Here is a 27,433-nt window from a genome sequence, read left to right on the forward strand (position 1 = left end):
TCTGAAAGTCACTCATCGGCCTCTACCGATCTGTGTTGATACATGCATCGACAACGCTGGCGGCTGCAAGGCATTCTTCATCACGCATGCGCTTGGTAAAGACCTGCACAACGCAAGGTGCTCCGTTCATCAGGTCGGGTTCGTACTGCGCACACAATTGGTTCGGGCCGACTTCGAAAGACTGGTTGTCCGTCGTCTTGTCGGCCTTGCCGAATGGTATGATGCATGCTGGATACTTCATGGCATAATTAGCCTTCGAAGACACAGAACTTGGAAGGTGAACTTACGTCTAGGCAATTCAATAGCGTCGTGTATGCCGGAACTTGAAACTTGTCGTGTGGGACTGCCGTGTGTTGTGCGGCCGGTCCAATCACGGCATCGATTTCGTATTTATTCCAGAGACGTCTCCAGGCGTCTTGATAGGCGCTTCGCTTTACTGTGAGCGCTGCGAGTTTCTTCAAGCCATCCAAGGTGACGATGTCGCTAATATGGTCACGGTGCAGACCTTCAAGCAAGGCCAGAGCCGCAACAACCGAAGGCACTGGAGGCTCACCACTAGCCTTGATGCGAACGCCTCCATCTGACATCAGTCCAAACATTGCGAAGGCGATCTCGACAGCCTGATCAAGGCGTGTCTCAGTTGCAGGCAGAGTCACCACTTCATGACCTTGACACTCGAGCAAGCGAACAGTCTCCCGCAGTGCTCTCTGGATCGGTGGCTGCAACGGATATCTCGGATCCGCTTCGAGCAAGCCAAATCTCATCTTGTCCTTGGACTGGATGTCCCTCCACGGAATGTCGAGAGCCGAAGAGTCGTACCTTGCTGGCTCTGCGTGGATAACCGCCTTTGTCCAAAGCTGAATGCCCTCCAAGTCATTTGCTATCGGGCCGGCGGCCGCGACAATCCCACCAGCTCCTGGATCCACTGGCGCTGCTTGGCCTCCATAGCTCACTCGATCGGCTGTGGGCTTGAATCCGTACGTCCCGTTGCACAAGCTCGGGATTCGTATGGAGCCTGCAACGTCAGTACCCACTCCAACAGGAGATCCTCGAAAGGCAACGAGAGCACCTTCACCACCACTTGAGCCTCCAGCAGTAAGGGCAGTGTTGTGTGGATTCAGAGTCCGTCCGAAAATGTTGTTGTGGGAGTCGGCGGTCATCAACGTCATGGGGATATTTGTCTTGACGAAGATGATTGCACCTTGCTCGAGGAGGATCTCGACCAAAGGTGAATCTTTCTCAGCTTTCTCTCCCAAATACGACACATAGCCTATGGTGGCTTCCGAACCGGTGATTCGGAAGGAGTCTTTGAGCGAGACGGGCAGGCCATGTAGGGGTCCTGCAAGCTCTCCTTGAGCCCGCATTTCATCCAAGGCTTTCGCTCGCTCCATGGCCTCGTCGAAGTATGTCTCGGTGAGACAGTTCGTCAGCTGACCTGCTATCGAGGCTCTCTTTGAGAATGCCAATGTGACTTCAGATGCGGAGAGATCTCCAGATTGAAGGCTTTCGAGCAGTTCCGCAACGGTGTAATTCTCGGTGATGTTGTATTCCCGGTCTGTCAATATGCCGGTCTTGCGGACAACATCCAGCTCAATCAGCCGGTTGGCATGTTCCTCGAGAGGATACTGTAACTGACTAGTGACTGATTCGGGAATCCGCCACTCCTGAGGTACTTTGCTGCGAACCACGCCTTGCTTCCTGGCGACTTTGGCTTGCCAGTCGTCTAGGATAGACTCCATGATGCTGGCCGAGATATGCAACAACACGCTGAGACGATAGAAGTATAAAGAGTAACGAGCAGAGCACAACAGGGAGAACAATCCATTCCACATACCCGGCAGACAGAATATAGATATATACACAAACGAGGTTTCCACTTGTCCCACATCTAAACAAGGAAACCCGACCCCACGATCCGATAGCTGATTAGGCACAATAAACAAGTGCCTTTTGCAACCGGCGCATTTTTGACTTGGGGCAGCAGGGGGTCCGGCGTAACGCACCGGCTGGCTAACCTGTTGAGTTGTACGCGACCAGATCCGACCACTCTTTAGGAACACCATGACTTGGGAATCGCCGGCCTTGGAACCCTCACTGTCGTAGGCAAAAAGCAAATCGGGCGCCACGCGATGCTGCGCGATGCCGTGAAGCGGCTAGATCCCGCCGGCGTACGTGCCTTAGCCGGCACGATCAATGACATGGGAACGAAGGTACCTCCGAGCCAATAGGATATCGGGGGCGCTTTGCTACACAATCTGCACAACGAGACAATCACTGGCGGGGTCTAAACTACTCGTAGGCCAGCGCGATGCTGCTTCTTATAATATGTCAGACTTCAATACCCATGAGGCCTCGCAGGGTACTCCGCCGGTGGTCAAGATAGGCCTACGTTACAAGTCCACAGGCAATCAAACAACCCGCCCATATCTGCCGTGTCGAACTGTACGTATCTGCCAAGTTCATCGGAACCGCGCCGGGAAGTTCGCGATCATCTTGTCCCCCCAGCGCCAGCGACCGTTCGGTAAACCTTCCCGTTCTCGACCTAGAGCGCAGCCTCGAGCGGACCTTTCCTCAATCAATCGCCGACAACTTTTTGAATGTGCAGTGAGCCTCGAAGCACTGAAGCATCAACCCATCGAATCCTCATTCAATCCCACACCTTCCCGCCTCCTCATCCGCAGTCTTCCAGTAAAACCCACATCCGCCAACCATGTCTTTCTTCGGAATGGGCCGCCCGCAGCCCTCGTCCGCGGAGCGCATCGCCGCCGCTGAAGCCGAGATCGAGCTTGTCAGTGACATGTTCAACCGGTACGTTTTTTCCGATGACCTTACCATAATTATTCCCCTCCCTCCTCCTTCTCCATATCCCCTCCCAACCCCCCAAAAAGGCACAGCTCTGGAGTAGTAAGTTAGACTGACACACATCCCTCAGGTTATCATCGTCGTGCATGAAGAAATGCGTCCCCGCCGACTACCGCGAGGCGGACCTCAACAAGGGCGAGAGCGTGTGTCTGGACCGCTGCGTCGCAAAGTTTTTTGAGGTCAATATGAAGGTGTCGGAGAAGATGCAGAGTGAGGCCGCTGGACGGGGGGGCATGGGTGGTGGGTTTGGCATGTAAAGACTCCGTATACACTCAGAGACAGAAGAGGAGAGTGAGGGAGTGAGGGAGGGCTGCGAGGTGGGCTTCCGGCCAGATCCTGTGAATCTGTGGGAAAGGAGGGAAAGGGCTCTGGAAGAGCTTTAGGGCGAAGTTGCTTGCGGCTGAGAGGGCTCGACCGCTGCCTCTGGGCGAGCGCTGCCGAGGGTTCGTCTGGAGCGACTTTTCGAGAGCGCGGTCCATGGGAGAGAAGATGAGTGGCAGTCCCTCCCAGACGGCTGTTCAGAGACGCGGGTACGTGACGAGGAGGTGGGGAGAATGACGGCGTGCATGCATTGCAGTCATACCAGGAGACGAAGGAAAGAACGGTTGTCTGCCTCGTTGATCCTCAGGTCAATGTATCAACACCACCAAAGCGGCCCTGAGTGACTATCCAGGAAACGCTTCCATGTAACAAATGCAAATCCAATCTCACCACCAACGCCGTCGCTAAATGTTCCCCATCAATTATCATCCCTCTACGGGTATAACTACTTCCCACTCCCTAGAAAGTTGATCAGCCTCTGCGTCCACGGCACGCCTTCGTGCCTCTCCTCACTGCCGCCACCAACCAGCTCCCCCACTCTCCTCTCGATCCCCACCACACTCCCTTCAAACTCCCCTACTGCGGCCTCCACCTCCGCCATCCTCGACTGCAGCGCGTTGAGCTCGTAGTCGAGTTTGGCGCCGAGCACCTCAATGCGACGCAAACTGTCGTTGAGCGTCCCCCTTTCCTGGCTTACGACGTCGCTGCTCGTGGCGCGGAGCGTCTGATACTCCTCCAGCTTCTGGTAGTACATATTGTTGAGCTCCTCGAGGTGCGCGGCGGCATTGTTGTCCAGGGCTTCGACGTGCGCGACCTGCGACTCGGTGAAGGGGATGAGCGACTGTTGGATCTGCGAGATGCGGCGGCTGCGCTTGACGGCGTGGGCGGTGAGAGCGTCGCGCGCGGCCATCGCGGCGGCGGGCGAATGTTGTTGCACGCCGTCTTGTTTCGGGAAGGGTGCGATTTGGGCATCGTCGGTGACGAGGTCGGAAAAGGTGAGGATGGAGGGCTCGACAATTGAGAAGGATAGTTGACGGTTTAGGCGGTTCTGGCGGGGGAAGTCGGCGAAGGTGGTGGCGACGGGTTGAATGGCGGAGCGGGATCGGCGGAGGACGTGTGATTGGGGTTCGTCATGCGTGTAGGGCGTGCTGAAGTTGGTGTATGTCGGGTTCTGTAGATCGGTGCGGAGGGCAGAGAGGGAAGCTTCGATCTGGCGCTTCCGTGGGGATGAGGCGGGTGCAGCAGGCCTGAGTTGTTGGCGATACGCTGGGACGTGATCGAGTGATTGCCGCGTTGCGGGGGGTCCCTGGAGGTTGTAGTGTGCGCGTTCGCGCTCTGTATGACCACTGGGAGATTTTTTGTGTGCATACGGTGAGGCTTCAACAAGAGCCTGATCAAGCGGGGGATGCAGCGGGTCGTCTGGCGTGCTTGTTGGTTCTAGCCTGGAGGAGACGGCCGAGAGACCAGGCGTGGGAGTATCGTTCCAGTCTGACGTTTCTTCACGTTCGTGAAGTGGGCGTGGGTTGTGCAGCTTGCCGCCCACAGCATCTCGAATACGGTTTAAGCCAGACTTGCCTTCAGCACTTGGCGGAGCGAGAGTACTTGTCGTATCCGCGCGTTCAAGATTGGTTCCTTGGACGGAGTCTCGCTTATTGCTGGTCCAGATGAAGCCGCCCTGGTCATCGGTGCTGAAGATCTTGCCTTCAAGACCCTCCCCGTCAGCGATGCGGACATCAACCGGTTTGGATTTTCCCTGCCAAAGCCACTTCATTCTGGCGCCGACGACGAGTTGTGCAAACAGATCAATATCCAAAGTCTCAACATCTGAGATGCCTGCTTTATCCTTTCCACCAACAATACCCATCACCATTTCACCTCCTTTGCCACTCACTTCAGCCAGTGTCGATTTAACAGCCCGTGGCACAGTCCAACCTTCACCACTCGCGGTCTTTGCGGTAGCTCGATGTAGCCGGTCGATGGTCTCGCGATCTAATCGCCGCGACCTCTCCAGCTTTGCGGCCTTCTGGAACGATCCAATCGCACGCTTCATGCTGGGTATATCGAATATGTCCTTTCCCACTGGGGCTCCCCAAGCCTTTAGCCTGTTGTAAGCACCGATCAGTAGGCCGAGAAGAGCAGCAACTGTACTTGGGCCGAGCACGCCATCGGTTGGCTCGGTGTTGTAGAAATAAACTCCAATCTCAGTCCACCAGTCACCTATCGCTTTTTCGGTGATATCGCAAAGCAGTCCGTCGGTATAGGCTTCCTGAAGACGCCCATATATCAACAATGCCTTCTGGCAGAGCTTGACAAGCTCAATCACTGCTTGGTATATGCCAGCACTCTCACTCGTCCGATAGAGTTGATGAAACTTGGCGACTGTGCTTTGCTGGGGGGGAAGTAAGTTGATGGCAGCTCGACCCGTGCAACCCATCCGCTTCAGATCCTCGTTGACAATGAAGTCCTCGCGGTGCTTTTTCACATCTCCATCGGATACCGAAATCACTGTCAATGACGACGGGAAGCCCGAAAGGTTGGTGATTAGAATGTCACCGTAAGGCGTCTCTTTCGGCTTAGCATGGTACTGAGACATTGCATCAAGGTAGAGCTTGAGGCGCGGTGACCAAGCAGACGCGTCAGAGGGGACGCTTAGCACGCTGACAATGACAGACCGCGATGCATCGCCGGTGTAGGTGCAGATTAGAAACGTCGGATGGTTACGCGAACAAGCCCATTGCTCGACGATGTACAGCTCGTACCCTTCGAGTCTCCTCCGTCTATCCAGCACAATGGTGTCGGGATCCTCCTCTAGATATCGAAAAGCAACAGGATCGGTGAAGACCAGCTTCTGCCGGCTTGCCGTTGCCGCGTGCGGCCGCGGAGTTGTTTGAGGCCTCTCTAGCTGATTTGACGTCCTCGTCACGCGGACGTCTTCTCTGTCGCCGTCACCCATGTCGTCGGGATTGGGGGAGAAGCGTCGGTCCTCCGGAGATGATGGAGTGTGATGGAAGTATGGCATCGCCATGGGTGGAGGCATGGCCATTTTGACTGCTAGATCTACCCCAGCTGGGCAGGTGCTAAACAGTAGTCTCAAGCTTTCTCGGGCGCCGCCTGGAAGAAGCACAATCCAAAGCAACGCAAGCCTAGATGGGGGGCGGCGCAATGGCCCTGCCCGGTATGTCTTAGGCCCTGTTTTTACTCATCTGGAGGCTATTGGTCACTACTAATTGGTCCGCCTGGAGCGCTAGCCTCGGCTGTCAATGCTTAAGTGAAGCGCCCCTCCGGTCGTTGCCCACCGCATCCCGTCAGATCATGCGCTCACATGCTCATCTTGCCTTGCACCTCTCGATACCACCATCGCACTCTTGATACAACTCATATTAGATCTGGCTCCAGTTGCCGCCTACCCGACTTTGGCCATGTCTTCGCTGCGTATCTCCAATCCTTAATCTACGAAGTGAAGCTATTCATACACCCCATCCGTCACGATGGATGGCGTCCAGAAGGACCATGACAAAGTCTGGGCCGGCGCCCGCAAGTCGAAGAATAGAGACCAGGCACAAGATGTCATCGATGCACTTCAGAAGGCTCGCGATGCCATAGCCGAAGATCCTAGTGCAGCTGCGGTGGCTTTGGCAAAGCTACAGAACCCCGTCAAGATGTCGTTTGATGGCATGCTTGCGGGTCTCAAGGACGTGCATAGCAGTCATACAAAGTACGGAAGGGCGTTAGATAAGGTCTTCAAAGACAAGCCACTACCGAGTAGCGAGATTGACGCACTGTCTACCCATCCGACCCTGGTCAACCGCGCCATATATCTCCATCTACTGCGAGAAGGGCTCTTTGATGTTGCCTCCGAATTCCATGACGAAGCAAGCGCAAGACAGAAGATCCAGCAAGACGCTGCCGCCGCTCTGGGCATGGACGTGCCTATGGAGCACCCACTGGGGTTGGACAAGTCCATCTCTGAGAATATGCAAGAGCAATTCACCAACATGTATCACATCCTTAGCGAGCTCAAAGACAATCACAACCTGCAACCTGCCATCGACTGGGCCCGTAGCAATTGCAGTGCTCTGGAAGCCAGAGGAAGCAATTTGGAATTCGAGCTCTGTCGCCTGAAATACATCACGCTCTTCCTGGGATCGAGCCAAATGGAAGCCTTGCTCTATGCTCAGACCGACTTCCAACACTTCCGAGGTCGATATCTGTCTGAAATTCAGCAGCTCATTGCCGCCATGGCTTTCGCATCAAATCTAGAAGAATCGCCGTACGCTACGCGATTCTATAATACTGCATCATGGGACGAAGTGGCGAGCTCGTTCGTTCGTGAATTCTGCTCGCTCCTAGAGCTCTCAGCAGATTCGCCACTATATATTGCAGCGACCGCTGGTGCAATTGCGCTTCCAATACTACTCAAACTCCAGGCCATTCAGAAGCAGAAACATACTGAATGGACGTCGCAAGATGAGCTTCCAGCCGAAACACCACTGCCGGCATCATATCAGTTCCATTCGATATTTGTCTGCCCGGTTTCGAAAGAGCAAACAACAGATGCAAACCCGCCTATGATGCTCCCTTGCTGCCATGTTCTCGCGCAAGAGTCGCTACAGAAACTGAGCAAGGGTGCTAAGTTCAAGTGTCCCTACTGTCCAGTGGAAAGCCATCCCAGAGACGCAAAAAGAGTGTTTCTATAAGGCTTTACAGAGCAGCTCACACCTACAAACGCGAGTCCGCAGCCACAAGGTGTATCAGACCATGCAGCTCTCGGTGTCTTCGAAGAGGTTGGCAGCAGCAGCAACAGCATGGTAACATACTATTATACCACCTTCAGTACCAAAGAAGCAAACAAGGAGCTGCAGGTGTCCGCAGCACGCCGGCGCTATAGATGCAACCGATCAGTCAGTCTCTTGCTCATAGGTTGCTCGAACGGCACAACTTTCTCGGATGAAGCTCGAGGAACCGGAACACCGTGTAGTCCTGGAGGCAAGACGGCACCACACGGTTGAACTGAGAGGTCCTTGACCAATGGAGCCACGAGGACGATCATGATGGAGCAAGGGTTTGGTATGGGGCGACGTCCGGAAGGCTTGTGTCAGGGCATGACAGTGTACGAATCAGAAACAGAATCCCATACACCATTCATGATGGCCGGATGCAGGTACCTCTTACCCTAGTGTGCTTGGGACCGAGTCCAGGGACATTTGATCTTCTTCTCCACCTGATGTGGAGGCGATGTATCACATTACCGGAGTCTGAGGCAGCCGTGTCTTGCCGTGCCTTGACTGGCGACGAATGCAATGTATTGCCTTATAGGCACGCCGTGGTGACTCTATCTTGACGTCCAGTGAGGCAACACCACTGCTGCAAGCGGCGGTTGTCCGGATGCCTGGTTGCAGCCGTAGGACGGCCGCAGTTATGACTCGGATAGGGAGAGGGGAAGTGGCGATGGAATCTGGGCTCTAGGCGGACCGGCACTGACCCTGCAAGGAGGCTTTCTGCAGACAGCCGGGGGAGGTGGTTCGCACCATGTGCAGCCTATCTCGATGCCTGGATTAGTGGGTGCCACCATAAAGCTAGCCCGAATAGGCTTTAGTGGTCATGTGAGAACGCGATCAAGGAAGGAGCGACCGTGTCAAGGTTCGCGTCGACCGTGGCCCTTCCATTTCTGCCTTAGCCCTTGAAGCCAGCTTCCTTCTTTACCTGCTACAGTCATGATAAGCAGCAACTGTCACAGCTGCTCCAGGGCTACTTTCCCGGCATTGCAGGCTGACATATGCTTGCCCAATAAATTCAAGCTCGCCCCTTTCGCCTTTCCCTTCCCTTTCTTTCTATCGCTGTGAGGTCCGCACAGCAGCAGTGATCCTAACAGGCAGCAGCCTCATTGCAACATCTATCGCTCGTTGTCATCTTGATGTAGCTTCACGTCTTTGTATCTTTATCACTAACCCAGCCCCAACAGCCCAATCTGTCACCAAATTCCCATCATCCGTTGTGGGTAGCGGACACTCTTCTGTGCAGCATCAATCACGATACGCCTGACCATCGAGAGGACGTCGCCACGACTTACACCTGCTTTCAAAAATGTTCGCTCACAGACCTACACAATCCGAGAGTTTCTCTTCAAGATATGGCGCAGGCAAATCACAGAAGGTCAAAAAGTCTTTCAAAGAGGCATCAATCTCGACTGGTCTACGACGGGGAGACTCGGTGAGGTCGCCATCGTCGAAACAACCTACAAGTCCATCGGCTGGAAGGTAAGATCTGTCATCGCATGCCACTGTTATATGCTAATACCTGCAGCACGCTGACCTCTCCGATAATCACGCTTTGCGTTGGCCCGGAGCAGCGCCTCTTTGCGGGTCATGAAGATATACTCTGCCGTTCGCCGTTCTTCGGCACTGCATGCCGAGGGCAGTTCTACGATGGATCGTCACGTCGTATCAATCTTCCAGACGAACAGCCTGAAATTCTCTCGGCTGTTCTCGAGTATCTTTACAAAGGTGACTATTCACCAAAGCTTATCCACAACAAACGAAAGGATACCTGGGAGCTTGAGGATGGCAACAGATACGAGCCCACCATCTACCACCATGCTATCAAGCAAGCCTTACTCAAAGATACTGCCATTTAGTAAGCATCGATCCTTGACTGCACCTACGAATGCTAACCTTCGTCTAGTTGTGCCGCAGAACGCTACGGTCTTGACGACCTGAAACGCCTCGCCCTGCGCAAGCAAGGCTTACAATCCAACGTGGCAGTTGCAACCATTCTGACTTCTGCTCGATGGGCATACGCGCACACTCCTGACAGCGACTCGAAGCTTAGGGCGCACTTCCTAACTCTCATCATCCGCAGCCGCAACACCTTCAAGCGAAGTGGTACTATGGCACAGGAGATGGAGCAGGGCGGCAAGCTATTCTTTGATCTCTTCGTGGCGATGTGTAACCATATGGTAGGTGTTCTAAACCTTCATCGCCTTCTGCCTATTGACGCACGGCAGGACGATCTACAAACTGTCCGCTCTCCTTTCTCTCGCTAGGCCAAAGCATGATCTATCACCAAAAGTCTGACTTTGCTCAATCTATTTCATATCTCATTTCAATACCAAAGGCTTCTCACCAAGGCGTGGGAAAGACCACCAGGACGCCATGCTGTACATTACTGCCGTGGCCACTTATGCTAAAGGGCATACGAAATTGCCATAAACTGTACACTATTCGGAAAATATGATATCATTAACGAAAGACTGAATATTGGCCAAAGCCGTGAACGGATGGCTTATAAGGGAAAGGCGTTCTTGCGGCTGTGATCTAGGCTTTGGATAATGAAAGCTATTGCATTACCTACTGTTGTCGTCCATGTAGTATTGGGTAAGAAACCACTCTCGGTGCATCTTCCTGTCTAATCGAACAGCTCGAGTATCAATCAGTTCGGTCGTCGCAGCAATAGCCACGGCAGAGCCACTGGTTTACAGAAATGGTAGATCTCCCAAGCTCGGCACCCTGCTTCTCCCGAGTCATGGCTTGGCTGAGTACTGGATGCCTGGCGTAGCCACCTCGCTTGTATGTTGATGCCTGGCGTCACTAGGGGTCGACAAAATTCACGAGGAACACCACCCGAAAAGACGTGATTTGAGTCCGGGGAGGCCGCCCGTCGATTTTGTCGACCCCTAGTGCGTAAACCCTTGCGTTGACACGTGGACCCCACTCGTTTTGACTCATCCTGCCTTTTCTCCCCAGTAGTCTCAAGCTCAATGATGCTTTAGCCACTGATGACAGGGGTCCAATAGAGGACAGGTGCGGACCGAAAATGGTGATTTGTCAACGCAGTGTGGACTTCCGCCAGATGCGCGGGACTTTTGGGAGGAGGACGTGTATTGGCTAGAACTTGAGTCTTGAGAGTGATAGGCATGCACGCATGCATGCAGCCATCTATCGAACTTTTCGCTAGTGGTTAGCGAGAGGTGCCTGGCTTGAGGTGAAGTGCGGCAGATAAGGCAGCACGCAATTCACATATGCGGCTGGCTGGGCTGGTCGAACGCCTGCCCACCTTTACAAGTCATAGGCACTGGGCTTGCGATCCGGCCGCGTGCGTGCGTGCGACAGGCGGCTGCGCTTGCGCAACGAAGCGACTTGTATCGCTCAGACGCCGGTGCCAGGGAAAGCGCCTGCTTTACTGAGCACCACGATGCCGCGATCGCGGGCGATGTAGCCTTTCATGAGGTTCTGGAGGATGTTGAGTCAGCATGGTCAGGCTCAAGGCATAAGGAACGGGTTTCCGGAAGCTTGCGCCTCAGGCAGCGGTGCCCGACTGTCATCGCAATCGCTCGACGACAATTGAGACGGGTAAACGTACCTTATACACCAGCCCAGCCAAGAAGCATTCCACTTCATCTCGATCCACAACCTCGTCGCCTCCCCGACAGCTTACGCGCATCGCTGCCTCAAACTCTTCTATCCTGATTCGGGTCCGCCGAATCTTTCCAGTCACCTCGCCTGTGGTTGCATCTTTCTGCTCCTCCCAGCCAGCATTGAGCAAGACTTTCCGGAAAAGATTGCGCATACATAGATCTCTGGACCGCTCCAGCGTAAGGTATATTCTTCGCTGGACTAGTTCCGGCTCGGCATCAGCTAGCGCAACGTCAAAAGCCCGGAGATTGCCGAGGTTTATGGCCTTGAATAGTGGCGTGAGGAGCTTAGAAAGCGTGGGCGTACGATCCAGTAGAGCTTGAGTCGGGAGCTGGTGGTGGTTCAGGATATGCGCCGGGATCAGATAGGTGAATATCTGCTCTCGGTTCCTCATCGAATGCTTGTAGCACAGTGCCAGCGCTTCCTCAAGGTGCTCCTCCGCATCCGCGTAATTTTCCTGCAGGAAATCGATCACGCCGCGGTAGTACTTGAATGTGCACTGCTGAGGCTTAGGGAAGAGGTGCAGAGGCGGGAGGTCATCATCTGCGGCATCTAAGGCGCGAATGACGTTTCGGGTGAGAGGGAGAGAGTTGAGTTTGAAGTACGTTTTGAAAAGCAGGTTCGTGGTGCTGTAGATGCCCCATTTTCGAGAGTCTGTCAACTCGCTGCGGTCGGATAAGCAGACGGTGAACATCCGATTGATTAGCCAGGCCGCCTCCTCGAGCCTTTTGTGCTGATTGGTATTGACGATGTCATCGGCCAAGTCAGCGCTGAACGTACCTCCATTGGTGGCAGGCTTGGATTCACGGTCGGCTTTCATAGCGATCATACGCAAGTACTTGCCAGTTGAGTGAAAGCAGGGCACTGTCCAAGCATGGAAACCAAAGTTTGTGTAGCCTCTGATGAGATGATTGCAGAGCTCTTTGTAGGCTTCAAAGGCGCGGTTCCAGTCACCACCAATGCCAGCGCTGATATCGGCAAGGTCACGAACACACTTCCATAATGACACGAAGATGTCAACCCAACAGTTGGCTTCCGCTTTGGGCAGTTTGACGCTTCCGGGTCGTTGGAAGAGGTGGTGACGAATGTCTGCTGGGGCCGTCTGCCAATTTGAAAGTTGAGAGAGAGCGTCAAGCCGTCTTGGGTCCCGCGCGGTGTTTACCGGAGCGAGGCAGCTGGCGAGGAGAACGCCATTTCCGATCTTCTGGGCCTCCTGAAAGTCCGAGAAGATAGACGACATTCTCGTGGACCGATGTTCGAGTCTCTTCTTTGGCCCATAGCACTGCAGCGACGAACGATCTGTAGGGTGGTTGTTTGGCAAGGACGTTCCACGAGGCTGAAAACTGACCCACTTTTCGCAAGGCTAGATGTGCTAGTCCTGATTCCGGAAGGCGCGCACATTCGAGCGCCAAGATTTGCATTTTGCAAGTGCGCTCGTCTGCCGCAGACACTTTCTCGAACCGCACCTCTGACCTTCTCACCGACAACAATAGCGGCCGGAACTTCAATCAAGGTATGTACTGACTCCGCGACGAAGTTAATCTGTTTATATACTGACTTATTGCAGATGGGTAAGTCCTACGCCGTCACCTCCCACAAATAGATCCCCGAAAGTCATTGCTGTTTATATACCCTGGATGCGGTTTGTTTGAGGGGGTTAGGGGAGCAGGCTCCGAGAGTCGGTCCAAGAGACCCTCATCCCTCATGGCCTTCGTTTGTGGCTTTAGATGGCGAGCACCTCGGGCGACATTGTTGTGGAAAGATGCGAAAGGAAGACCTGCGATTGAATGGCGTTGAGGAGAGGACCATCAATTTAACATTTGACGAGTCATTTCTTGAACATGAGACTGACATCGCCCTCTAGGTCGCTTCCAAGAATACCAGGTCATCGGCCGCCACCTGCCGACCGATAGCAACCCCACCCCCAAGCTCTACCGCATGCGCGTCTTCGCTCCCAACGATGTTGTCGCAAAGTCTCGATTCTGGTACTTCTTGATGAAGCTACGCAAAGTGAAGAAGTCCAACGGCGAGGTCGTCTCTCTGAACAAGATCCACGAGAAGCGCCCCCTCAAGGTCAAGAACTTCGGCATCTGGATCCGTTACGACTCGCGCTCCGGCACTCACAACATGTACAAGGAGTACCGAGAGATGACCAGAGCCGATGCCGTTGAGGCGCTGTACAAGGATATGGCCGCCCGCCATCGTGCTCGATTCAGGACTATCCACGTATGTCAGCTCCGGTAGACGATCGACAACTCCAGTATGCTAATTTGCCCTACAGATCCTCAAGGTCGTCGAAGTCACCGATCTCAACGCTATCCGCCGCCCATACATCAAACAGCTAGTCTCAAAAGACCTCAAGTTCCCTCTGCCTCACCGCGCCGCCAAGAGCAAGAAGTTGTTCTCTGCCACCAGACCCAGCACTTTTGCGTAAATGTGTTGCTCTCTCTAGTTTCGGAGTGGTGGAGAAGATGACGGAATTGGGCGGAGGCGCAGATGTTTTCGGATGTGTGGAAGAGACGACGGGATATGACGGCCTTCAGGCGACCCCTAGGCCCGAGATGGTTCCTTGAGCGGGACCTTGCATGACCGAGCGTCTTGAAGGCATGAGGCAGCATGCAGAAGATCTTATGACGGGCGAATGGCCTGATTATGCACTCAAAAAGATGCTAGCGAACTTCACCTACGTTCTGTTTTCCTGTCGTTGTATTGGGCCTGTCGTTTTCATGATCGCAATATTGAAATCTCGTAAGTGCTACAGCCGCTTTTAGTACGACGCTCTAGACCATCGTCCACGGTAGCGATCACCGTCATCTGGATGCGTATAGATCAATTAGGTGTGTTTCGCACAGCATTGAAACCCACTTTGAAACTTCGACTTCAGTGCTCTCTACTTAGTCCTTTGCAAACAACTCTTCCGCACTAGACGTCTCAGGATCGACGAGAACCTCTCATGTCTCGGAGCTATGGCCAATTACTTCCAGCCTTATGCCAGCTGCAGCCCATCGGCTGAGAAGGATTCTTATGTATACAAAATCGTACCTTGCAGTGGACAAAATCTTGCTGGAATCACATCGGCTGACGAAGTATTCGTGGTCAACTCTGGCTCACTGGATACAGCCTCAGGCATTCTTCTACCCTCGCCGCCGTCGCAAATTACGTGTCTGGTTCCGTCAGATGATGGCAGAGCCGTCATCTGCTCCGGGAAAGATGAGGTCTGCGTCTTTGATCTAAGGTCTTATGAGAGAACTACCACTTTCAAGGTGGGTAAGTAACCTCACTATTACACTCTCAGGACCATGCTGATGGCTCGCTAGGTAAGGCAGTGACGGCGCTGGCTTGTAAGGGTACCAGTCTTGCAGTTGGTACCGAATACTTGAATCATCAAGCTGTCGTCAGCGTTTGGTGAGTCTTTCAGTCTCCCAACCTGTCTGTCTTCTGTCTTACTTGCTTCGATTCCTTGCCAACCTGATGGGATAACCGATTAATCTTCATGTTGCAGGGACTTGCGACAACCTTCTGCTGCATCATGGTCAAATGCGGAAAACCACGACGATATCACTGCCATCGACTTCCACCCTAGCAAATCCAATATAGTTCTCGCTGGTGGAGATGACGGACAAGTCAGCATCTTCGACTCGCTCATTGCCGAAGAGCAGGACAGCCTGGTGCAAGGATTCACCCATGGCCCAATCCATAAAGCTGGCTTTCTCGACCAAAACTCAATGTACGCCCTGAGCTCTGATCAGAACCTTGCTCTCCATCCAGTCTTCGACGATGCTCGGGTCGAAGAGCCGACTCCTATGCTGCTAGGTGACCTTCGACCTGTGATACCCTGCGAGTATGTCATTGACGTGCTGCGAACCGAATCGGAGTCTGTGGTCGCGGCTGGTTCACACAGCATGTCGCAGGTTGATATGGTACCCATCGGATCTGCAGGCTCGCTGGACCTCAACAATCGCATCATTCTTCAAGGTACGCATGGGGAAGAGATTGTGCGGTCCATCTTCGTGAAGGACAATATGATCTTCACAGCTGGCGAAGACGGCAGAGTGCAAGCGTATCGTGCAAGCAGCTCACAGAGCACGCAAAAACCTACCAAGACCAAGAAAGAGAGCCGATATAAACCCTACTAGGTTGTGGTGTATCCGCTAGACATGTGGCTAAGACCGCCGCGGAGATGGACAGCAATGAAAGACAGGGTGGCTGCTTTCGACTCGACCTATGGAGACAGCCACTGAGCGATGAGACCAGGTGAGGCGCTGTCGCACGTGCGTCGCCTCCCGTTGATGGTCGCTGCCTCTGCAGCAGAGTACACGTTATTGCTACCGAAGGGAAGGTGCTATCCCCCTTCCAGCCTGCCTTCGCCTCATCTTTTCCCGCTCTCTGACCTCTTTCCCTCTCATTTATCAGAGGAATATCTTCGTTGCATCACTTTACTCGATCCGCTTAATTTGCATCAACTCCACTTCCACAGAGATCAGTATGCATTTCCTCTTATACTTTATTATCCTGTTCATCGCCATTGCCCGCAGCGGTGCGGAATCCGAATGTGCCTGCGGCTAGCGATTGGAAGGTACAGACAAAGTCTACACCCATCGCCTCAATTACGACTTCGGCCTCACTCCTGACATCAAGAACATGCTCTCGGATGGCAAGGCTAAATCTTTTCTACAAGACTGGATGATTTACGATTACTGGCAGCGTGCCGACGACCCAGCCATCAGAGTGGATGCCAAATACAATCACCAGAATGTTCGCGTTCAAGACGGTTCTTTACTTTTGCTGCAAAAAGGCTTCACCGACGGGACTCATGTCTCGATGGCTGGTATCCAGTCAAAGCGTATCGACATCTTGCACGGCACTTTCAGGGCGATATTCAAGGTTACCGGAGACTCAGGTGGCTCCTGCGCCGGTTTCTTTTGGTACAGAGTAAGCCTCTCGCTGCTTCGCTCCGCCTTACATTAACGTCTGGCAACCTTCGTTGCCGCCTTCTTCGAGTCAACGCTCCCACGCACTGACAAGTGTCTGCAGGACGACCGCAGCGAGTTGGACATTGAGGTGGTGACGGAAGGCGACTCGCTCGTCAATGGCACCATTAACTACACTACGCATCCTTCGACTGATGAAAATGGCTTGCCGGTTCCCGGGGCAACTTTCCGAGAGCCGACGTTAGCAGAAGATGGTACCAACGCCGACGTCTGCCGTGAGCATCGCTTCGATAGCGATGACACAGGCGTCAGATACTACCTTGACGGTGAATTGAGGCACAAAGACGTACGTGCCCCAATGCTCGGAGGGAATTTGCAAGTAAGTCTCGAATGATTATCTTTGGGGCTTCAATTCTTCCAGAACCCCTTTCCAATGACCCAGAACCAACCTAGAGGTTGTGGACATCCACAGCCTTGAGCAGTCTCCTGCATAGATATCGGCTCCGTCGATCTTAAAGGAGTGACACAAACAATAGTCCATAGTCCAGACCGATGCTACTACAAGAAAAATTTCAGCAGAGCTGTGGTTAGGCTCACTCCATCCGCCACCACTTTGCACCCGCCTTCGAAATTCCATGACAACTTGCTAACCAGACTATCAGCTAAAGCTCTGGGCCGATGGCAACAAGTGGTGGTCGGGAACACCCAGCACAAGCGATGTGACTATGGCAGTCAAGAGCATCGTTGCCTATTTCAACACCACCGGAGAGGAATGGTCTGAAGCGTGTTTGAGCGTTGGTGGTCCGAGTGAAGACACTATCTGCGACGCAGCGATTGAAGAATGAGGGCGCGGTACGAAGTCGATGAATGTATTGCCTAGGGGGTGGAGGCAGCGTGCAGAATGCTTTTGTGGCTTCTGACCGAATCTCATCAGTCTATCTTCGGCTCAATTGATGCACTGCAGCCGCTGTTCTACACGCTGAGCAGCCCAACGCAACATTTAGGGGTCTTAAGAAGCCCCGACTCACAGCTGCTTGTAAAGGGTCTCCAGTGCCTCGACCACCGCGTCTCCCACCTCCTGCGTTGAACTGCTCCCTCCAATATCCTTCGTTGTAATCCCTTTCTCGATCACCAACCTTACCGCCTGCTCCACCAGCACACTGTCCTGAGGCATGTTGAGACTGTACAACAACATCATCGCCACACTCAGGATAGCCGCGACAGGGTTAATGACGCCCTTGCCCGCAATATCCGGCGCACTGCCATGAATCGGCTCGTAAATACCATTACACAGGCCCTTGCCGTCCGGCACACCACTCAAACTCGCACTGGGCAACAACCCCAGACTCCCCGGAATAACCGAGGCCTCGTCGCTGATAATGTCGCCAAAGAGATTGCTCGTGACGATAATACCATTCAGCTGCCTCGGGTTCTTGACCATGATCATGGCCGCGCTGTCGATCAGCTGGTGCTCCAGCTCCAGCTGCGGGAACTCGTTGGCCATGACCTCGCTCACGACGCGGCGCCACAGCCGGCTCGTCGCCAGCACGTTCGCCTTGTCCAGACTCCACACCTTGGAGGGCGGGTTCTTCGCCAGCGCCAGGTGCGCCGCCAGGCGCGTGATGCGCTCAATCTCCCGCCGCGAGTACGGCTCGCGGTCCTCGGCGGATTCGTTGGCGCCGTCGGCCGGGTCGGCTTCGCGTCGCTCGCCGAAATAGATGCCCCCCGTCAGCTCACGGACGACGGTGAAGTCGGTGCCTTCGCAGATGTGGGATTTTAGGGGGGACTGTGCGGTCAGAGTCGGGGAGGCGAAGAAGCAGGGACGCAGGTTGCCGAAGGTGGACATCTCTTTGCGGAGGCGGAGGAGGCCTTGTTCGGGGCGGATGGGGCCGATGCCGTACTGTGAAGGTTTGGGTCAGTAGGAGGGGGGTTTTTAGCTAGCAGATGGGGGAAGAGGAGAGGAGGTGGTGATCGAGGTGGGAGATGGTAGAGGGCCGCTTGTACCTTGGGACCACCGATGGCGCCGAGTAGGACAGCATGTGCGGATTTGGCGGCAGCAAGGGCTTCGTCTGTAAGAGGGTTCTGGTGCGCATCAATGGAGGCCTGGAAGGCTGTGAGCACTCGGAGTGGTTACAAGGTGCAGGCTGAAGTGCTTACGCCACCGAGGAGATGGTCTTGGAAGTTGAATTTGACATCGGGCCTGCACTTCTCGATCGTCTTGAGAACTTTCACGGCCTCGGCGGTGACCTGTGGAGAGTCGGGTCCGTCAGTATGAGATTTCCAGGTGGGACACTGTTGGTGATGTAGCAGAAGCCTTTGAGCCGCATCGTAATCTCACGGCATCCTGCCGTGTCGAAAGTGTTGGGTGCCTTCCCCTTGTCCCCAAAGACTTTTCTTACAGCGGGCTTGTGGTTGGAACTTACCTCTGGCCCCGCATAGTCGCCCGCAAAGACAACGATATTGAATTCGGGCATGGTGGATTGGTTTCGCTCAATGTCACTTCCAATGTCCAACCCGAATCGAGAGGAGCTTTGACCGAAGGTAGGATGTCGAATGTAGTCTCCAGGCAGGACTTGGTCAGTGGACGTTGTGTAAGAAGTTTAGACTGACGGCCGATGTCGGATTTCTGCCTCGCCGCCTGATGGCCCACTATATTCCCGTTTGCCCCTAGAATGCGACGACGGCAACGCAAACGGCCGGGCGAGGAAGTTATCAGATATAGCATCTTGATCTTAATGTCAAAGGCTCATAATAATATTGGTACCATCCTAGAGTCATGATTCATAAGCCATAAGTTTATACAACGAAGTCGTAGCCGCAAGCTGGGCTCAACAAGCGACCAGTAATCCCATGCGTCGGTATCTATTTTCCCCTTCCATTCGTGAGTTCGTCAAATTCATTTGGTTGCACAATCACTCGGTAACGCCGGTAGCCCATTCCCGGATCCTCCGTTCCTGTTGTCTGTCTTCTTCGGTCGGCTGGTATCGACCGTTGGCGAATGGCTGCGCCAACTCGGGTGCTGGATTTCTGCGCCTGTGTGTGTTCCGTCTTCTTCGTTCTGGGCTTGCGGCTTCCTCGGCCTCGTCTACGGGTGCTTGTCGTTGACTTGCTTGCCTTAGTAGCCTCGGAAGGTCATTCAGATCTTCAGGAATATCTGGCATCCGATTCTCGCGGCCGGTATACCAACCATTCAGCAGTCCTCTTGCTGCCTGCTCCGCGTTCTGATAGTTGGCCGTGAGTGCTTCACGCGCCTGCTGGATAAAGTTCTGGTTCATGTGGTGTCCGGCGGCGTTACCCAGCCCGAAAAGGCCTCCGCCACCATCTTCTCCGTCGATTCCAAGAACCTCCATGCGCCTGGCTAGCACTTCGTCTCGTTGTTCCTGATCTCTTCTTCGCTCCATTTCTTCCTGAAAACGCTGTGGATTGCCCAGGTGAGCATCCACGTTCTCGTAATTGAACCACGGACAGTCGCACGATTTCCATTTCAGGCCACAGACCATGCAAAACTCGGCCATGCACCGACACGTCATATGGTTGCAGCCTTCCTTCAGCTCGACCATAGCCGAGCAGTTGAAGCATTTTTGCCAGCCCTTCTCTTTTGCCGTATCGATGAACTGCTTAGTCGACGGGTCCTTAGGACAATCACGAGAGCTGTGCGCCTTGTTGTTGCAGATGGCACAGACCTTAGTCCCGCAGCGCTTGCATTTGCCCACCTTCCGACCATGCTCGATGTTGACATGGCTAGGCTTGATCCACTCGCCGCAATTCTTGCCAACGCAGTATATTCTGTTCTTGGTTTTGTATTCGAGGAATTTACGATTCCAGTTCTTCTTAAATTCCTGATTGAACAACTTGTCAACATGCTTTAGGTCGATGTGGTCGTCAGTGCAGCATCGAGGTGGCATATGCGCCGGGTCGGTGATGGACATCTTGAAGACTCTTTTGAGACATGAGTGGCACATACGATGCTTGCAAGGCAACTTCGCCGATTTCGAGATTGGTATACCATCATCGCCACAAGTCAGGCAGGAAACCTTCTTTTCTGGCGAGGCTGGTTTCGAGTGGAAGAATGTGGACAGAACAGAAGGTGCCTTCTTTTCAGGGCGGACGCTCAAGGACGACTTCGCGAGGCTGACTTCGGTCCTCGCTGCAGCACTCGTCGAGCTGCGCTTGAGGGGCGGTCGTGCCGCTTCTGAGACACGTTGGACGGTAGAGACTCTTCGTGGTGTGGTAGGCCTGTCGTCACTGACTGACCTGGTTGATGCGTTAGCGCTTCTGTCAGAGGCGGCATCAACTTACTCACCTTCGTAAGTCATCCAACCCCTCATCGACGATGACAGGTGCTGTATGACGTCGCTGAAGTGGCTTGCGCTCTACGGTTGCCTTGCTGGACCGTGGTCTCTTTGTGGTTGCCTTGTCGGAATTTGCCTCTGTCGTTCGCACCGGCTTTTGGTCCGATGCATTTTCGTCCGGTTTCGTCTGTGTGCGCGTCGGGTATACCCTATCCGCATCTTTTTTCACGTCCTTGTCGTGACTGCGCGACCTCTTCTTCCTGGATCTGGACTCGGCCTCCTTGCGCTTACTCGAGCCTGAGGATCTGGGGTCCTTCGTCCCTCGCTTCAACGGCCACGACTGGGATGATATTGGCTGGTCGTAGACATACTTCATAGTCTTGCGCCTCTGCTCCGGAGTCTTCGAGAAATATTCGACTCTTGAGCTACGCAATTCATCGAGGGTCGGAGTTGGTTGTGAGGTAGCAAGGCCGTCGTCCGCTTTGTCATGACGCTTCGCCGAGCTATGGACGACACTCTTGCGCCGGGAAGATGAAGCGTGCTTTCGATGAGGCTTCCGATCGCTATCGTTGCTGGCCATGGGGCTCAGCCCACGCAGCCGAGCACGTTGGAAACTAGTGCCACAGTCTCTTGTGGGTAGGCACTCGTTAGGCTTCAGATGGGTCAAAGGCACCAATGGACTAGGGCCGCGAATAGCATGTTGGAAGCCGCGAGCCTGCTGTGGCTTATTGGTTCCGACGACTGGGCTATACTCGCCGTAAGACTTGAGTTGCAGGATGACCAATTGCTCAACGCAACGTGTAAATGAATTCTTGCGTCCTCGCTCTTAATACACAATGGTCCTAGAGGATTCCATCTAGCGTCAGGAAAGCCCGAGCTGGCGCAACGTCGTCTCCCGGAGGCCGCAATCAGCATCCAGTCCAAGTCGGTGGCGGGGGGGCTGCCAATGGAAGAACATATCTCCGACTCCGAGCCCCTTTCCACCACGACTACTGTAACCTCTCACGTCCAGGACTATCGTGTATTCAATGATAGCCACAGTAGTCGCTTCATTATCTCTGCTCCGTCTTCTGGTCTCAACAGATGCACCCATGGCCTATGCCACCCCAAATCCTACTCTGGCACGACGTAGAATCTGCTGCCCTCAGTGCTTAACAGAACCACCACCGAGTCTCCATTCAGTCGGATGCCATGTTCATCTTTGAGCTCAACGGCGACTTTCTTCGTGGCAGCTAATGAAGCAGCACCGCATGGGCCCGCGTGAACACCCAGCTTCTGCAGCTGCTCTACTGCCTCGTGGCATTCCCGATCACATATTGTCACGCTCACATCGACTCCCTGCCGCAGTATGGGCCAAGATATATGAGAGACAGTGCCACAATTCATGCCATCCATGATCGTCTTCGATGTCTCTATGCTGCGAAACTCGCCACTCCTGAGATTGTCGTGCAAGCACGCCGCTGTCTCTGGCTCAACTGCCACGACGTCGATCTGCCGGCCGGATGATTTGCAGTACGCTGTAACCGCATGTCCCAACGACCCAACCCCAATAGGCGTCACCATGGCGGTCGCCTTGAGACCCTGCTGCTCGAGCTGCTGCTCGACTTCTCGCAAGAGCGTAGAGTACCCTTCAATGATGTATCCCGGGACTTTCTCGTAATCGTCGAAGGCGTTGTCCTGGACATGCAAGCCGCCCGACACCTTTCTGCTCTCGGCGTTGGCCACAGCAACAGCGTCGTCGTAGTTCCCCGGGACGACTGTGACCTTAGCACCTTCAGCCTCAATGTTCCGTTGAACGTGCACGTCTGTGAAAGCCGGAACGTAGATGCTGGCTGCCACGCCCAAAATCCTCGCCATACGAGCCACCGCGCGGCCATGGTTCCCATCCGTAGCAGCGTACAGGCTAAGACCGAGCCGTCGCACCGCTCTCGAAACCTCTTCCAGACTAGAATCCAACGACAGATTGTCGGCCAGGTCTGCAATAGCCCTGAAGGCGCCCCACGACGCCCCGAGAATCTTGAACGCCGGCAGGCCCAGTCTGCTGCTCTCGTCCTTGACGAACACGGCCTTCACGCCAAGATCGCGCGCCAGTTCGGCCATGGGTACCAGAGGTGAGACGCCGAAGCCCGGCAGCTTCTCGTGGAAACTCTGCACAAGAAGATTCAGGTCGGTAGATGCGCGGGCCTCCCAGGTTTTCGCTGCTGGATTAACGTAGATGGAATCCATGGTGACCGTCGAATTTCCGTAAGCCTGCACTATTGTCGAGGCGCCGTCGGAACGACCAGGTGGGGCAGCTGATACTTAACACTGCGCTTGATCTGGCATCTTCGATGCGCCTTTTGGGGGTCGGTGTGATTGTAGAGCGCAGCCGAATGCTTCTTCACGGACGAACTTTGACCTCGTCGGAAGATGCTTTGGGAAGGCGCGCATTCGCCCGCAAAAGCCACAAGTCTATCAAGAGGTTCTGTCGTGAATCAAGATTGGCTGATCACAAACAAATCATGTGGGCGAGCTGCCTTGGTGAAGGGGTATAAATGCTCTAAACCGAGCTGAACTCGTTCCAGGCCTAGTTTACACCCGTATACCACACATCGGCAACCCCGCAACGCCTTGCTCTACCGATACCAACCATCCATAGAAGGCCAAAAGCCGCCATTATCATGCTAAAATCATCCATGTTTATCATGCCGCCGTCTCGACAACGCGATAGCCCTCCTGTACCTTCTTCGTGATGTCCTCATTCTTGTGCTGCAGCAGGCTGAGCGCGTACGCGGTATCAGTCCACTGCCGCTCATTCTCGCATCTGTCCAAGCGAGCCGCCAGCTTCTCGGCCAGGTTCTTCGCGTGTTTGTCCTATTGGCGAAGGTCAGTAAAATGTTCACAATTCAGGAGGATGGTCAGCGTTACCTTTTCGATAAACCCACACAAGAATTTCAGGATCCGCTTCAAGGCGTCCTCCTCCATGACACCACCCTCCAGCGGACCCTCTCTCGTCAAGATACTGAACATGTCGATGAACTGATTGTACAGTGCGTTGTCCTTGGTGGCGAGCTCGGTGAAGAACATCCTGGCCAGGTCCGCGATGCGCTTATCGCCATCTTCGAGACATTTCGCCATCTCGCCCAGCTGGCCCTTGACTTTGACCTGTCCGGCGAGGATAAGGAAGGTCAACGTCATCAAGCACGTCCGCTTGACACTGCCATCCCCGTCGTTGAGTCGACGATACAAGAAGTCTGTGTTCTCGTCGATCAGATGGTTGAAGCAGACAGCCATATCTCCCAGGGCAATGACGGTGTTGGATCTTGCAATGGGATCCTCAGAGCGCTCGAGAATGGTGATGAGTAGCGGCAGGTTCTTTTCGCAGTACTCGCTGCTGACACACATGAGCTTTGCCAGGCATAGCGTGGCGTGTGCCTGCAAATTCCGGTCCTTGTATGCTGTGTTGTTCGAGCAGACTTCGGTGACTAGGGGACCGAAGTTAGCGAGGAGCGAGTTGGGCCCGTAGAGTAGCTCGCGTTCTCGGATGTGGGCTACTGCTTCCGTGAAGTCATCCTCGTTGGTGCCGCCGATGAGTTCGAGCTCATCCTTTTCTTCTTGTTTTTCTTTCTCTGCCATGACTTCTTCCGCGGGAGTTTTTTTGCGTCTGCCAGGCTGAGGCGTGGGTTCTGTAAGAGGCTTGTCCTTCTCGAGGTCGTGCTTTCTTCGCTTGAAGTCAAGTTCACACAGCTCGAGATGTACAATCTGCTTGATGGCAACGTGGCCTACGACGAACAGCAGCTGGGACAATGTGATAGCCGGCTTCGTCTTCGGCGAGTCGAGCTGTTGGCTCTCTGGTTGTGACTCTTCTGGCCCAGGAGTGGCAGCATTTGCGCCATCGATGTCCATATCTTCGGGATCCCGCTCAGGTGACGGTGATCGAGACAGCGATTTGCGATGCTGAGTCTGCGCGAAGACAAGTCTCGTCTTGTGCCGAAGGACTTCTGAACAGAGGATATCAGGATGCTCTGAAAGGACGTAAATGGCAGAGATGGCTTGCTCGGCCATACCATACCAATCTTGACTTTCCGAAAATGTCAGTAGAATAGAAGCCAGCATGCGGAGTATGGCATGGTCGTTGGTCATGCGGGAGATGCCAGCGGCGACTTTGTCCTGGGCCTTCTTAGGGGGTGGAATCATTCGCTTCAGGGCCACACAAGTGAATTTCGCCAGCATGAGGTCTGCACGACCAAGTTGACCCAGGCCAATCCGCATCATGATGTCGGACTCTTTCACCACAATATTGGGGTCTGCCAGCGCAATCATGCCCAAAACGATGATGGCACCTCGCCGCTGAGCGCGCGAAATCTCTTTGTTGACGCCGTAGACGTGCCATAACTTTGCAATGACCTGCTCTGATATGTTCCCTGCTCGATACATCGTACTCAGTAATTGTTCGAGAGATGTCAACTCAGCAGGCGTGGCGCCAAATGTCAAGCTGATCATGTTCCGGGCAATGAAGTTGGCAGTGTCGTTAGCGTTCAATACTTCTGGGGCATCGAAGAATAGGCCTCTGTAACAGTCGATGAGGTGCGTCTGGACACCCTTGCCCTCGTCACTATTGCCCTTGGTCCAGATCAGGCGCAGCATGCGTCGGATTCCAGTACTCGAAGTCTCGACTTTGTAGGCATTTATGACGACGAAGAAATCCATGGCCTCCAGGACCTCACTCTTGTTTCTCGCCGAGAGCAGCTGGCATGCCAGATCAGAAGCCTCATGGATGACATCGATGAAGCGAAGCGCATCGATGTAATATTTCCTGGTCAGCTGTAGTCTGGTCAAGACCTCTGATGTGGCAGCTTCTTCTTGTGCCTTCTTGACTGCCTCAATCTTTTCTTCTTCGGTCATTTCTTGACCAGTCTCTTCATCCTGAAGACGAGTGGCTTCATCAAGCAATTCGTTGTCGACCTTCTCAGCACCTTTAGCAGTCTCAGCCAAGCCTGGAGTGTCTGGCGGAGGCTTCAGAGTATCAAGCTGCTTGTCCACATCTTCTACTCTCTGAATCCAGACCTTTCTGGTCAGCTCACCCCCGTGCATCACACTGAAAGGATGAGTAGCAACAAGCTTGCCGAGCAACTTGATAGCGTTTCGTCGAACATTGCTGCTCTTGTCTTGCAAGCTCTGGACTGCAAGCTCCGCAGCATGCTGTCTTCGCTTGGGCACCTTCTGCTCAAGGTCACATAGCTTCATGAAGACTTGAATGGCTCTGCATCTGCAGTACGGATTCGTATCGAGGAACCGCTGTTCCAGGGTGTCGAAGAAGGCGTTGATCTGAATTTTTGTGGTCTCATCTCTATCCTCTGTCTTGTTGAGATCCGCAAGCAAGTTGCCGCATACCTCGATGACTGCGCACCTCAAAGTGTATGCTTCACTGTCCAGGAACTTTGCAAGGAGGCCCATTTCTTTGATCACCAAACGAGGCTCAAGCTCCGAAAGCTTTATGATGAACGCAGACACAGACTTGGGCCCTTTTAGATCGCTCGGACTGAAATCCTTCGCAGCAAGCTCTCGCATAATCTCAGAAGAGAGTTGAGGGTAGTCGTACTGCTCTGAGAGAATGTGCAAGAACTCGGCCATCGGGTCTGAGAGGTGCTCGAAGTATGTCAGGTTCTGGACGATGGATGTCTGGGCCCCCAGAGCGTGACCATGGTGCTTGACGGCAATGCACAGAACCTTGAAGCAGAACATTCGAACAGCAGTAATCTTCATCCTAGCCTCCGTCTCCATGATCAGATAAATCGATCTCGTGAAGAGGTTGACAAACGTGTCTCTGTCAGAGGTTGTCTCGAAGATTCTGTTCAGCTTCAATCTCATCACCCGGCACATGGTGTCCATAGCAGCTTGGATCTGGCCTGCAGAATCCCATGCCCCATCCTTCACAACCTTTGACTTTGCTCCTTTGCCTCTCCGAGCAGGAGCGGCATGTGCTTTCTCAGCTGCTTTGGCCTCCACAGCTGCAATCGTCCACTGCATCAGGAAAGCGTACACTTCTAGCAGGGTCTTGTGTTGGTGCAGTGCCTCCTGCTCATCGTTCTCGATATCGGAGTGGGCATTGTCGGCGATCGTAGCAAGTCCTGATACTACGAGTTCGAGGATCTTGCTAATAGTTTGTACGGGGAGTACGGGTGAGTGCCTGCAGCGAGTAAAAAGTTCAGTAAAATGTCCTGTGACTCGGGGTCTTTTGGGGGGAACGGCTATGGGAGCGCACTTAAGAAGGAATTGGACCGTATCAAAAGCCTCATTCCTCAGTATATTCTGCGGGTTCTCGGAGACCACGTCGACCACCGGATCGAAACTGCTGTCAATGAGAGCTGTGGTCAAGCTGTCGGGATCGCTTTCGCAATCGGCTAGTTGGGAGTTTGCCTCGGGAGTCGGAATGGTAACAGGATCGCTCAGGTAGAGCTTCAGCGACTCGTTGATGTCGAAGTCGATTTGAGAGTCCATTTTGGCGGTTCCGGGATGTGCTTGTCGATGGACGCGGTGTACTTCAGAAGGGCAGATTCATCAGTGGTGGTGGTTGCTGGGGCGCGATGGTCGCTGGGTGTTATACAGCCCACAGAGTAGACGCGCAGGCACCGAG

General features: G+C 53.9%; 13 protein-coding genes across 13 annotated transcripts; 6 read left to right on the top strand and 7 right to left on the bottom strand.

Annotated features, from left to right (window-relative positions):
• Positions 1-22: 22 nt before the first annotated feature.
• HMPREF1541_09181 (uncharacterized protein) lies at positions 23-1,739 on the bottom strand (the record flags this gene model as incomplete). Its single annotated transcript, XM_008713856.1, has 2 exons — positions 23-235; positions 288-1,739. The coding sequence occupies 2 exons, from the start codon at positions 1,737-1,739 to the stop codon at positions 23-25; spliced, it is 1,665 nt and encodes a 554-aa protein (XP_008712078.1).
• A 971-nt stretch (positions 1,740-2,710) lies between these two features.
• On the top strand, positions 2,711-3,119 carry HMPREF1541_09182 (mitochondrial import inner membrane translocase subunit tim10; the record flags this gene model as incomplete). The annotated part of the gene is made up of 2 exons (XM_008713857.1): positions 2,711-2,808; positions 2,933-3,119. The coding sequence occupies 2 exons, from the start codon at positions 2,711-2,713 to the stop codon at positions 3,117-3,119; spliced, it is 285 nt and encodes a 94-aa protein (XP_008712079.1).
• A 509-nt stretch (positions 3,120-3,628) lies between these two features.
• HMPREF1541_09183 (uncharacterized protein) lies at positions 3,629-6,226 on the bottom strand (the record flags this gene model as incomplete). The annotated part of the gene is made up of 1 exon (XM_008713858.1): positions 3,629-6,226. The coding sequence occupies one exon, from the start codon at positions 6,224-6,226 to the stop codon at positions 3,629-3,631; it is 2,598 nt and encodes an 865-aa protein (XP_008712080.1).
• Positions 6,227-6,671: 445 nt separating this feature from the next.
• HMPREF1541_09184 (uncharacterized protein) lies at positions 6,672-7,880 on the top strand (the record flags this gene model as incomplete). Its single annotated transcript, XM_008713859.1, has 1 exon — positions 6,672-7,880. One exon carries the CDS (start codon positions 6,672-6,674, stop codon positions 7,878-7,880), a length of 1,209 nt encoding a protein of 402 aa, XP_008712081.1.
• A 1,387-nt stretch (positions 7,881-9,267) lies between these two features.
• HMPREF1541_09185 (uncharacterized protein) lies at positions 9,268-10,225 on the top strand (the record flags this gene model as incomplete). The annotated part of the gene is made up of 4 exons (XM_008713860.1): positions 9,268-9,440; positions 9,487-9,816; positions 9,865-10,138; positions 10,187-10,225. 4 exons carry the CDS (start codon positions 9,268-9,270, stop codon positions 10,223-10,225), a joined length of 816 nt encoding a protein of 271 aa, XP_008712082.1.
• Positions 10,226-11,327: 1,102 nt separating this feature from the next.
• HMPREF1541_09186 (uncharacterized protein) lies at positions 11,328-12,834 on the bottom strand (the record flags this gene model as incomplete). Its single annotated transcript, XM_008713861.1, has 2 exons — positions 11,328-11,411; positions 11,542-12,834. The coding sequence occupies 2 exons, from the start codon at positions 12,832-12,834 to the stop codon at positions 11,328-11,330; spliced, it is 1,377 nt and encodes a 458-aa protein (XP_008712083.1).
• A 698-nt stretch (positions 12,835-13,532) lies between these two features.
• Positions 13,533-14,028, top strand: HMPREF1541_09187 (uncharacterized protein; the record flags this gene model as incomplete). Its single annotated transcript, XM_008713862.1, has 2 exons — positions 13,533-13,820; positions 13,876-14,028. The coding sequence occupies 2 exons, from the start codon at positions 13,533-13,535 to the stop codon at positions 14,026-14,028; spliced, it is 441 nt and encodes a 146-aa protein (XP_008712084.1).
• A 532-nt stretch (positions 14,029-14,560) lies between these two features.
• HMPREF1541_09188 (uncharacterized protein) lies at positions 14,561-15,730 on the top strand (the record flags this gene model as incomplete). The annotated part of the gene is made up of 3 exons (XM_008713863.1): positions 14,561-14,861; positions 14,912-14,999; positions 15,097-15,730. 3 exons carry the CDS (start codon positions 14,561-14,563, stop codon positions 15,728-15,730), a joined length of 1,023 nt encoding a protein of 340 aa, XP_008712085.1.
• A 505-nt stretch (positions 15,731-16,235) lies between these two features.
• HMPREF1541_09189 (uncharacterized protein) lies at positions 16,236-16,919 on the top strand (the record flags this gene model as incomplete). Its single annotated transcript, XM_008713864.1, has 2 exons — positions 16,236-16,526; positions 16,629-16,919. The coding sequence occupies 2 exons, from the start codon at positions 16,236-16,238 to the stop codon at positions 16,917-16,919; spliced, it is 582 nt and encodes a 193-aa protein (XP_008712086.1).
• Positions 16,920-17,549: 630 nt separating this feature from the next.
• HMPREF1541_09190 (3-isopropylmalate dehydrogenase A) lies at positions 17,550-18,999 on the bottom strand (the record flags this gene model as incomplete). Its single annotated transcript, XM_008713865.1, has 4 exons — positions 17,550-18,425; positions 18,530-18,628; positions 18,683-18,772; positions 18,949-18,999. 4 exons carry the CDS (start codon positions 18,997-18,999, stop codon positions 17,550-17,552), a joined length of 1,116 nt encoding a protein of 371 aa, XP_008712087.1.
• Positions 19,000-19,437: 438 nt separating this feature from the next.
• HMPREF1541_09191 (uncharacterized protein) lies at positions 19,438-21,397 on the bottom strand (the record flags this gene model as incomplete). Its single annotated transcript, XM_008713866.1, has 2 exons — positions 19,438-20,779; positions 20,829-21,397. 2 exons carry the CDS (start codon positions 21,395-21,397, stop codon positions 19,438-19,440), a joined length of 1,911 nt encoding a protein of 636 aa, XP_008712088.1.
• A 533-nt stretch (positions 21,398-21,930) lies between these two features.
• Positions 21,931-23,043, bottom strand: HMPREF1541_09192 (uncharacterized protein; the record flags this gene model as incomplete). The annotated part of the gene is made up of 1 exon (XM_008713867.1): positions 21,931-23,043. One exon carries the CDS (start codon positions 23,041-23,043, stop codon positions 21,931-21,933), a length of 1,113 nt encoding a protein of 370 aa, XP_008712089.1.
• A 456-nt stretch (positions 23,044-23,499) lies between these two features.
• Positions 23,500-27,297, bottom strand: HMPREF1541_09193 (uncharacterized protein; the record flags this gene model as incomplete). Its single annotated transcript, XM_008713868.1, has 3 exons — positions 23,500-23,670; positions 23,725-26,986; positions 27,062-27,297. 3 exons carry the CDS (start codon positions 27,295-27,297, stop codon positions 23,500-23,502), a joined length of 3,669 nt encoding a protein of 1,222 aa, XP_008712090.1.
• Between the last annotated feature and the right edge of the window lie 136 nt (positions 27,298-27,433).

This window comes from Cyphellophora europaea, assembly GCF_000365145.1.
Source record: "Cyphellophora europaea CBS 101466 unplaced genomic scaffold supercont1.10, whole genome shotgun sequence".
NCBI lineage: Eukaryota > Fungi > Ascomycota > Eurotiomycetes > Chaetothyriales > Cyphellophoraceae > Cyphellophora > Cyphellophora europaea.